Raw genomic sequence first — 10525 nt, 5'->3', positions numbered from 1 at the left:
GTGTGTATCCATTCATCTGCTGATGGACATTTAGGTTCCTTCCACATCTTGGCAATTGTAGATAACGCTGCTATGAATATTGGGTGCGTGTATCTTTTCAAATTAGTATCTTTTTTTTTTTTTTTGAGATATATACCCAGGAATGGAATTGCTGGGTCACTTGGTGGTTCTATTTTTAGTTTTCTGAGAAACGGCATACTGTTTTCCACAATGGCCACACCAATTCACATCCGCACCAACAGTGTAGGAGGGATCCCTTTTCTCCACATCTTCGCCGACATTTGCTCTTCGCGTTCTTTTTGAAGGTAGCCATTCTGACAGATATGAGGTGATATCTCATTGTGGTTTTGGTTTGCATTTCCCAGATGATTAGTTATACTGAGCATCTTTTCACGTGCCTGCAGGCCACCTGCATTTCCTCTTTGGACAGATGTCTATTCTGTTGTTCTGCCCGTTTTTAGTTGGGTCATTTGTCTTTTTGATGTTGAATTGTATGAGCTGTTTATATATGGTGGTTATTGCTCCCTTGTCAGTTGTATCATTTGCAAATATTTTCTCCCCTTCAGTAGGTTGTTTTTTTTTATTTAGTCAGTGGATTCCTTTGCTGTGCAGAAGCTTTTAAGTATAATTTGGTCCCCGCTGTTTATTTTTCCTTTTATTTCCTTTGTTTTAGGAGATGGATCGAAAACGTTATTGCTGTAATTTACGTCAGAGAGGGTTCTGCCTATGTTTTCCTCTAGGAGTATTATAGTATCCAGTTAATGTAGATCTTTAATCTATCTTGTGTTTATTTTTGTGTATGGTGTTAGAGAATGTTCTAAGTTCGTTCTTTGACAGGTAGCTGTCCAGTTTTCCCAGAACCACTTATTGAAGAGACTGTCTTTTCTCCATTCAATATCCTTGCTTCCTTTGTCGTAGATTCATTGACGGTAAGTGTGTGGGTTTACTTGTCGCCTCTTTATCCTGTTCCATTGATCTGTGTGTCTGTTTGGGGGCCAGTACCGCACTCTTTTGATTACTACAGCTCTGTAGTATAGTCTAAAGTCAGGGAGCATGATTCCTCCCGCTCTGTTCTTCATTCTCAAGATTGTTTTAGCTATTGGGGTTCTTTTCCTTTTCCGTACACTTTTTTAAGTTATTGGTTCTTGTTCTGAGAAAAATGCCATTGTTATTTTGACAGGGATTGCTTTGAATCTGTAGATTGCCTTGGGTAGTACGGCCACTGGGTTGTATGGTCAACAACACTGATTCTTCCAATCCAAGAACACGGTATATCTTTCCATCTGTTGGTGTCATCTTCAGCTTCTCACATCAGTGTCTTGTAGTTATTGGAGTACAGGTCTTTGGTCTCCTTAGCTAGCTTTAGTACTAGATTTTTTTATTCTCTTTGATGTGATGGTAAATGGGATTGTTTCCTTAATTTCTCTTTCTGATGCTCCTTTGTTAGTGTATAAGATGCAACAGATTTCTGTATATTAATAATAATATTTAATAAGCTTCAGTATCTTAGTTTGTGAATGATATTGATTACGCATGTATTGGTACTTATGCAGCTCAAGACTGAGTTTTGCTATTTTGTAAAACAAATTGGGAAAGCTTCCATCATACTTCGCGATGCCAAAGTAGATAACACCGCACTGGAATAGAAATTTACTTGGAAATGTGAGAGTGATCAGCACTAAACTCGGTGGGGTCAAGAGAGAGAGAAGTAAAAGTGAAAGATAGTTAATTATTGGCTCCTTATCCCTTTTCTTCTGTCAGTCTATAAAATTATAATTATGTGTGTATAACCTGGATTTGTCTGGCTCAGTTAAGAAAGGAGGAGAAAGGCAACCTGAATCAATAGGATCCCTGCTCACCATCTCAGTTCATCCGCAGACGTACACCGAGCCTCTGCTCTCTGGAGGGCTCGGTGTTAGCAGTGGGGACACTCGGAAAAGCAGGACAGCCCACACCTAGGATAGTCTAGGAGCCGCAGTCACATCGGGAAGTTGGTGACATGTCTCCTGAGTCCCATAGGGCAAAGGAAAATAGGGCGAGGGGGTGGGGGTCCGGGAGAGAGCACCCAAGTGTAAGTGCCCAGCGCCAGGGCAGTTCAGGGCTTTGGGAAGCTGGGGTGGGGGGAGGGCGGGGCTCCTTCTGTGGGAGGTGATGGTAATGAAGCTGGGTGTTGGCGGCAGGCAGACGTGCAGACGGCACTTGTTAGTGGTGAGAGGAACGTGTCAGGTGGGAGATTGCTCTGAGAAGTCCCTCTGGGATCGTGGATACATCTCCTGGGCGAGAAGGGAAGGTGTACTTTGTTCAGGGATGCTTAGAGACCTGCTTATCCTGCCTGAGCTGCTAGAACACTCAGAATGCTCCAACTGCAGGGAGGAGTGGCGTTTAATGTGGCTCACAGTGTACTCAGTCTTGGCATATATAGTTGAAGAGGTTTGGAAACCGCCCCAAACTTGGGGTAGGATTTACTGGGGTGTGTTCTTGGAAACTGTCTGCTGGACACTTACACTGATGGGTCAGCTCCCCTCGATGGTCAGAATCCAAAGCCATAGATGAGGAATGGTCCTGGAAATCGCAGGGAGGAAACACCCACCGAGGCTGAATTCCAAACAGGGAATCCACCTCCGGCCCCCCCGACAGCCCTGGGAGAGCCCCGGGCACGGGGTCCGGATCTGACGGGCGCTGATGCCCCCTCCCTGGGGGGTGAGAGAGGTGAGGGCCTGGGTGAGGGAGGCCGGCTTCAGGTCTGCACAGGGAAGGAGCCCAGCGCTGCCAGGAGTCAAGGTGGAACCGTGTGGAGGGACACAGATCAATGGAACACGATAAATCCAGGTCGGTTCCGCTGTCAGCCCTGGGAGACCGCAGGCAGGGTGGCGGGGATCAGTGCCCCAACCCCCACCCCCGCTTCCCTCTCGGGGGTCCAGGCTGTGGAGGGGCCTGGGTCCAAGGGGAGCAAACTGAGGTGGGCAGAGGGAGGGGCCCAGGCCCAGCCTGGAGCCCAGGTGGGGAGCAGAGGGAGGGCTGAGGGACCCCCGGGGAATCCATCTCAGCCCCTGGCGTCCACGGTCCTGGGAAGCCCTGGGCTTGGTGGCCTGATGTGAGTCCACAGACTCCCCTGGGGGTCTCTGGGCAGTGAGGGCATTGGTGTGAGGGTGTGGGCTCGGGTCAACAAGGGGGCGTCCCAGGAACCGCCAGGGCTGCAGCTGAGGACCCTGACGGAGGACAGAAGTGGCCAAACAGATCCCGCCCCTGCTGTCAGCCCTGGGAGGGCCTGCGTGTGATGAGCACTCGTGGGGCCCTGACTTCCTGACATCCGGGTCTCGGAGGGACTGGGGTCCTGGGATGAGGGGCGGGGCCTCGGGTGGCCAGAGGGGAGACCACATGCCGCCTGAGTCAAGGTGAGGACCCCGAGGGAGAACGGAGGATTCCTGCACCCCGGGACAGTGTTGGGGCTTGGAGGCCTTGGGGCAGGGTGAGCACCGGCGGCATTTCTTGCCATCCGGGCCTCAGAGGGATTGGGGTCCTGGGATGAGGGGCGGGGCTTCGGGGGTTCCAAGGGGAGGCTGCATGCCGCCTGAGTCAAAGTGAGGACCCCGAGGGACAACGGAGGATTCCTGCACCCGGGGACAGTGTTGGACATTGGAGGCCTTGGGGCAGGGTGAGCACCGGCGGCATTTCCTGACACCCGGGTCTCCGAGGGACTGGGGTCCTGGGGTGCGGGGCGGGGCCTCGGGTGGCCAGAGGCTAGACGACATGACGCCTAAGTGACGACCCTGAGGGAGAACTGAGGGCTCCCGGAACCCGGAAAAGAGGCCATCCCACAGACAGGGAACCTTGCTAGCAGCTGTCCGGAGGCCCGAGGGCAGGACGGGCCCACGTGTCGTGTCCTGACTGCGGCACCCTGGTCTCAGAGAGACCGGGGACTTAGTGTGAGATGGGGGGTGGGGGGACCCTCAGATCTGCAGAGGAGAGAATCCAAGGTCCCACTGGGAGTGAAGCTGATGACTGTGAGCGAGCAGTGAGGACCCTGGACCCCAAAACACAGTCGGTCCTGGGAGGCCACAGGTCGGAACAAGCACAGGCGGCATTTCCTGCCATCCGGGTCTCGGAGGGACTGGGGTCCTGGGATGAGGGGCGTGGCTTCGGGGGTTCCAAGGGGAGGCTACATGCCGCCTGAGTCAAAGTGAGGACCCCGAGGGAGAACGGAGGATTCCTGCACCCCGGGACAGTGTTGGGGCTTGGAGGCCTTGGGGCAGGGTGAGCACCGGCGGCATTTCCTGCCATCCGGGCCTCAGAGGGACTGGGGTCCTGGGATGAGGGGCGGGGCCTCGGGGGTTCCAAGGGGAGGCTACATGCCGCCTGAGTCAAAGTGAGGACCCTGAAGGAGGAAGGAGGGGCCCCTGAACCCAGAAAAGTGGCCACCCCACAGAAAGGCGCCCTTGCTTTCAGCCGTCCGGCGGCCCGAGGGGAGGACAGGCCCACGTGGTTTGTCCTGACTTCCGCATCCGAGTCTCAGACAGACTGGGGACATAGTGAAAGGGCGGGGGCCTCAGGTCTGCGGAGGAGAGAATCTCAGGGCCGCCTGGGAGTGAAGGTGCCGACCGCGAGTTAGCATTCAGGGACCCTGGACCCCAGAACAGAGCCAGTCCTGGGAGACCATGGGGCGGGAGGACCTCGGGCAGCAGTTCCCGAAATGCGGGTCTCGGAAGGACTGGCGTCCCGGAATGACGGGCGGGGCCTCAGGTGGGCTGAGGGGGGAATCTCAGCTCCTGCCAGGAGTCAAGGGGAGGACCCTGAGGGAGGAGTGAGGGGACCAGAAACCCCAGAACAGAGGGGACGCAACCGATCCTGCCCCTGCTGTCAGCCCTGGGAGGCCCCCAGGCGGGATGAGCACACGTGGTGTGTCCTGACTTCCGCATCCAGGGCTCAGAGAGACCGGGGACTTACTATCAGGATGGGGCCCTCAGGTGGTTGGAGCGCAGAATCCCAGGTCCCGCTTGGAGTCACGGTGAGGACCCTGAGTTAGCGCGGAGAGGACCTCCCACCCTAGAAGAGTGGGAACCTGCCAGAGCCCAGGCCTGCTGCCAGCACGCGGGTCCAGGGCTGTGCCACAGTGTAGACCCCAGGTCTCCCCTCCTTTCTCTCCCAGGGGCTCCAGACACCGGGAGGTGAAGGCCTAGGTCTGAGACACGTGTCCTCGGGTCACAGAGCACAGGAGGCCGGCAGTGTCAGGACTGAAGGTGAGGTGTGGGCCCTGAGTGTGTGCCCGGGGGCTCCTGGAACAGAGGGGACCCCACGACGCCAACGTCCACTCCACCCACCCCCTGTCGCCCCCAAAGCCTCGGGCTGTGCCGGCTGCACCCTGAGGAGCTGCCTTACTTCCCCCGTCAGGTTCACAGACGACCGTCCACCAGGAGGAGAGCCCCTGTGAGGCCGAGGGCACCCCTGGAGAGGAGACCTGTAAGTGGCCTTTGTCAGAGCCCCCCAGGGTGGGTTTCTCAGCCCGGGCCGCTGACACTCCCTTTCTTCCCCAGGCCCGTGGGTCCCCATCTGTCACCCCTGGCCTCGCTCCTCTCAGCTGCCCGACACCACTCACCGTGCCTCCCGTTCAGATGCGTGACCTCCACCACACTGAAGCCGACTTTAAGGACCCAAGAGCGGCTGAGGATTCCATGGATGAGCAGGACATTTGGGTGGAGGAGGAGGAGGAGGACGAGGAGGAGGAGGACGAGGAGGAGGAGGAGGAGGAGGAAGGCGGCACATCCCCGTTGTCTCCCTCCTCCTCCTCCTCGTCGTCTTCCTACTCAGTCCTGTTCCTGGGCACTGGCGAGGAGGCGGCTGATTCTGGGACACCCAGTCCCACGCAGAGCCCTCAGGGTGTCTGCCCCTCCCCCACAGCCGTGGCAGCCCCTCCATGGAGCCAGTCGGAAGACAATGGCCTCAGAAGCCAAGGTGAGGAGGGGCCCAGCTCCGGGCAGGACCCGGCAGATGCCGAGTCCCGGCTCCAAGATGCATTACATTTAATGATGGCTGAACTGATGGGCTTCCTGCTCCACAAGTACCGCACAAAGCAGCCGACCTCAAAAGAGGAAATGCTGAATGCGGTCCTCAGAGATGACCAGGACCACTTCCCTGTGGTCTTGAGCCAAGCCTCTGAGTGTCTGCAGCTGGTCTTTGGGGTGGATGTGAAGGAGGTGGACCCCAGGGAGCACTTGTATGTCCTGGTCCCCACCCTGGGCCTCACCTACGATGGCATGCAGGACGACGGGCAGAGCATGCCCAACACTGGCCTCCTGGTGATACTTCTGGGTGTGATTGTCCTGGAGGGCGACTTTGCTCCTGAGGAGGCAGTCTGGCGAGCACTTAGCAAGATGGGGCTGTGTGCTGGGAGGGAGCACTTCATCTACGGGGAGCCCAGGGAACTCATCACCAACGTGTGGGTGCAGGAGGGGTACGTGGAGTACCGGCAGGTGGCCAACAGCGATCCCGCTCGCTACGAGTTCCTGTGGGGTCCCCGGGCCTACACGGAGACCAGCAAGCTGCAAGTCCTGGAACATTTCCTCAGGGTCAATAGAAGGGGTCCCAGTTCTTTCCCATCCCTGTCTGAAGAGCGAGTGAGTGATGAGGAAGAGGGGGCCTGAGGCAGACTTGCAGCTGGGCTCCTTCTAGGCCCCTGTCCGGCAGCTTCTCCCGCCGGGCAGGAAGTGAGGCTGACTCTTCACTGTGTGTCTGAAGAGCAAGCAGTCAGCCTTTTAGGTAGTGAGGGCCAGGGCCGGTGGGGGGGAACACGGTGTACAGCATCTCTGGGCTCCTGTTCTCTACAATGAGATGGAAATTCATCTTCATTTCCCTTAGTGATGCTTCAGATGTTATTCCTTTTAATAAATATCAATATACTTTATTTTATTATACAGTTTTTTTAAAGATTACATTTCATTTACAGTTCTGAGAAAATATTGGTTATATACCCCTTGTTGTGCACCCAATGAACCTGGTTGTGAACCTTCCTTCCACCCAATAGTTTGGACCTCCTGCTCCCTCACCCCTATATTGCCCCTCCCCCCTCCCCCCTGGTAATCACTAGTTTGTTCTCTATGAGTCTGCTTCTTTGTTATAGTCACTAGTTTGTTGTATTTTTTAGAGTCCACGTATAAACTGATATCATACAGTATTTGTCTTCCTCTGTCTGATTTATTTCACTTAGCATAATGTCCTCCAAGTCCATCCATGTTGCTGCAAACGGCAAAATTTTGTTTTTTATGGCTGACTAGTATTCCGTATGTGTGTGTGTGTGTGTGTGTGTGTGTGTTTGTGTGTATCCATTCATCTGCTGATGGACATTTAGGTTCCTTCCACATCTTGGCAATTGTAGATAACGCTGCTATGAATATTGGGTGCGTGTATCTTTTCAAATTAGTATCTTTTTTTTTTTTGAGATATATACCCAGGAATGGAATTGCTGGGTCACTTGGTGGTTCTATTTTTAGTTTTCTGAGAAACGGCATACTGTTTTCCACAATGGCCACACCAATTCACATCCGCACCAACAGTGTAGGAGGGATCCCTTTTCTCCACATCTTCGCCGACATTTGCTCTTCGCGTTCTTTTTGAAGGTAGCCATTCTGACAGATATGAGGTGATATCTCATTGTGGTTTTGGTTTGCATTTCCCAGATGATTAGTTATACTGAGCATCTTTTCACGTGCCTGCAGGCCACCTGCATTTCCTCTTTGGACAGATGTCTATTCTGTTGTTCTGCCCGTTTTTAGTTGGGTCATTTGTCTTTTTGATGTTGAATTGTATGAGCTGTTTATATATGGTGGTTATTGCTCCCTTGTCAGTTGTATCATTTGCAAATATTTTCTCCCCTTCAGTAGGTTGTTTTTTTTTATTTAGTCAGTGGATTCCTTTGCTGTGCAGAAGCTTTTAAGTATAATTTGGTCCCCGCTGTTTATTTTTCCTTTTATTTCCTTTGTTTTAGGAGATGGATCGAAAACGTTATTGCTGTAATTTACGTCAGAGAGGGTTCTGCCTATGTTTTCCTCTAGGAGTATTATAGTATCCAGTTAATGTAGATCTTTAATCTATCTTGTGTTTATTTTTGTGTATGGTGTTAGAGAATATTCTAAGTTCGTTCTTTGACAGGTAGCTGTCCAGTTTTCCCAGAACCACTTATTGAAGAGACTGTCTTTTCTCCATTCAATATCCTTGCTTCCTTTGTCGTAGATTCATTGACGGTAAGTGTGTGGGTTTACTTGTCGCCTCTTTATCCTGTTCCATTGATCTGTGTGTCTGTTTGGGGGCCAGTACCGCACTCTTTTGATTACTACAGCTCTGTAGTATAGTCTAAAGTCAGGGAGCATGATTCCTCCCGCTCTGTTCTTCATTCTCAAGATTGTTTTAGCTATTGGGGTTCTTTTCCTTTTCCGTACACTTTTTTAATTTATTGGTTCTTGTTCTGAGAAAAATGCCATTGTTATTTTGACAGGGATTGCTTTGAATCTGTAGATTGCCTTGGGTAGTACGGCCACTGGGTTGTATGGTCAACAACACTGATTCTTCCAATCCAAGAACACGGTATATCTTTCCATCTGTTGGTGTCATCTTCAGCTTCTCACATCAGTGTCTTGTAGTTATTGGAGTACAGGTCTTTGGTCTCCTTAGCTAGCTTTAGTACTAGATTTTTTTATTCTCTTTGATGTGATGGTAAATGGGATTGTTTCCTTAATTTCTCTTTCTGATGCTCCTTTGTTAGTGTATAAGATGCAACAGATTTCTGTATATTAATAATAATATTTAATAAGCTTCAGTATCTTAGTTTGTGAATGATATTGATTACGCATGTATTGGTACTTATGCAGCTCAAGACTGAGTTTTGCTATTTTGTAAAACAAATTGGGAAAGCTTCCATCATACTTCGCGATGCCAAAGTAGATAACACCGCACTGGAATAGAAATTTACTTGGAAATGTGAGAGTGATCAGCACTAAACTCGGTGGGGTCAAGAGAGAGAGAAGTAAAAGTGAAAGATAGTTAATTATTGGCTCCTTATCCCTTTTCTTCTGTCAGTCTATAAAATTATAATTATGTGTGTATAACCTGGATTTGTCTGGCTCAGTTAAGAAAGGAGGAGAAAGGCAACCTGAATCAATAGGATCCCTGCTCACCATCTCAGTTCATCCGCAGACGTACACCGAGCCTCTGCTCTCTGGAGGGCTCGGTGTTAGCAGTGGGGACACTCGGAAAAGCAGGACAGCCCACACCTAGGATAGTCTAGGAGCCGCAGTCACATCGGGAAGTTGGTGACATGTCTCCTGAGTCCCATAGGGCAAAGGAAAATAGGGCTAGGGGGTGGGGGTCCGGGAGAGAGCACCCAAGTGTAAGTGCCCAGCGCCAGGGCAGTTCAGGGCTTTGGGAAGCTGGGGTGGGGGGAGGGCGGGGCTCCTTCTGTGGGAGGTGATGGTAATGAAGCTGGGTGTTGGCGGCAGGCAGACGTGCAGACGGCACTTGTTAGTGGTGAGAGGAACGTGTCAGGTGGGAGATTGCTCTGAGAAGTCCCTCTGGGATCGTGGATACATCTCCTGGGCGAGAAGGGAAGGTGTACTTTGTTCAGGGATGCTTAGAGACCTGCTTATCCTGCCTGAGCTGCTAGAACACTCAGAATGCTCCAACTGCAGGGAGGAGTGGCGTTTAATGTGGCTCACAGTGTACTCAGTCTTGGCATATATAGTTGAAGAGGTTTGGAAACCGCCCCAAACTTGGGGTAGGATTTACTGGGGTGTGTTCTTGGAAACTGTCTGCTGGACACTTACACTGATGGGTCAGCTCCCCTCGATGGTCAGAATCCAAAGCCATAGATGAGGAATGGTCCTGGAAATCGCAGGGAGGAAACACCCACCGAGGCTGAATTCCAAACAGGGAATCCACCTCCGGCCCCCCCGACAGCCCTGGGAGAGCCCCGGGCACGGGGTCCGGATCTGACGGGCGCTGATGCCCCCTCCCTGGGGGGTGAGAGAGGTGAGGGCCTGGGTGAGGGAGGCCGGCTTCAGGTCTGCACAGGGAAGGAGCCCAGCGCTGCCAGGAGTCAAGGTGGAACCGTGTGGAGGGACACAGATCAATGGAACACGATAAATCCAGGTCGGTTCCGCTGTCAGCCCTGGGAGACCGCAGGCAGGGTGGCGGGGATCAGTGCCCCAACCCCCACCCCCGCTTCCCTCTCGGGGGTCCAGGCTGTGGAGGGGCCTGGGTCCAAGGGGAGCAAACTGAGGTGGGCAGAGGGAGGGGCCCAGGCCCAGCCTGGAGCCCAGGTGGGGAGCAGAGGGAGGGCTGAGGGACCCCCGGGGAATCCATCTCAGCCCCTGGCGTCCACGGTCCTGGGAAGCCCTGGGCTTGGTGGCCTGATGTGAGTCCACAGACTCCCCTGGGGGTCTCTGGGCAGTGAGGGCCTTGGTGTGAGGGTGTGGGCTCGGGTCAACAAGGGGGCGTCCCAGGAACCGCCAGGGCTGAAGCTGAGGACCCTGACGGAGGA

At 53.0% G+C, this 10525-nt stretch overlaps 1 protein-coding gene across 5 annotated transcripts; it reads left to right on the top strand.

The window, feature by feature from the left end:
* Positions 1–3368: 3368 nt before the first annotated feature.
* On the top strand, positions 3369–6799 carry LOC140695420 (melanoma-associated antigen 8-like). Of its 5 annotated transcripts, none has more exons than XM_072958120.1 (4): positions 3369–3395; positions 5147–5237; positions 5389–5457; positions 5532–6799. In XM_072958120.1, the coding sequence occupies exon 4, from the start codon at positions 5610–5612 to the stop codon at positions 6636–6638; it is 1029 nt and encodes a 342-aa protein (XP_072814221.1). In that variant the 5' UTR covers positions 3369–3395; positions 5147–5237; positions 5389–5457; positions 5532–5609; the 3' UTR covers positions 6639–6799. The 5 variants fall into 5 exon arrangements, with proteins under 5 accessions (XP_072814221.1, XP_072814223.1, XP_072814222.1 ...); XM_072958122.1 differs by lacking the exon at positions 3369–3395 and adding an exon at positions 3576–3655; XM_072958121.1 differs by lacking the exon at positions 3369–3395 and adding an exon at positions 4110–4254.
* The last annotated feature ends 3726 nt before the right edge of the window (positions 6800–10525 follow it).

The sequence above is a fragment of the Vicugna pacos genome, unplaced genomic scaffold (assembly GCF_048564905.1).
Source record: "Vicugna pacos unplaced genomic scaffold, VicPac4 scaffold_204, whole genome shotgun sequence".
Taxonomy (NCBI): Eukaryota; Metazoa; Chordata; class Mammalia; order Artiodactyla; family Camelidae; genus Vicugna; species Vicugna pacos.
The sequence above is the reverse complement of the archived record's forward strand: the minus strand, read 5'-3'. Positions and strand labels throughout refer to the sequence as shown.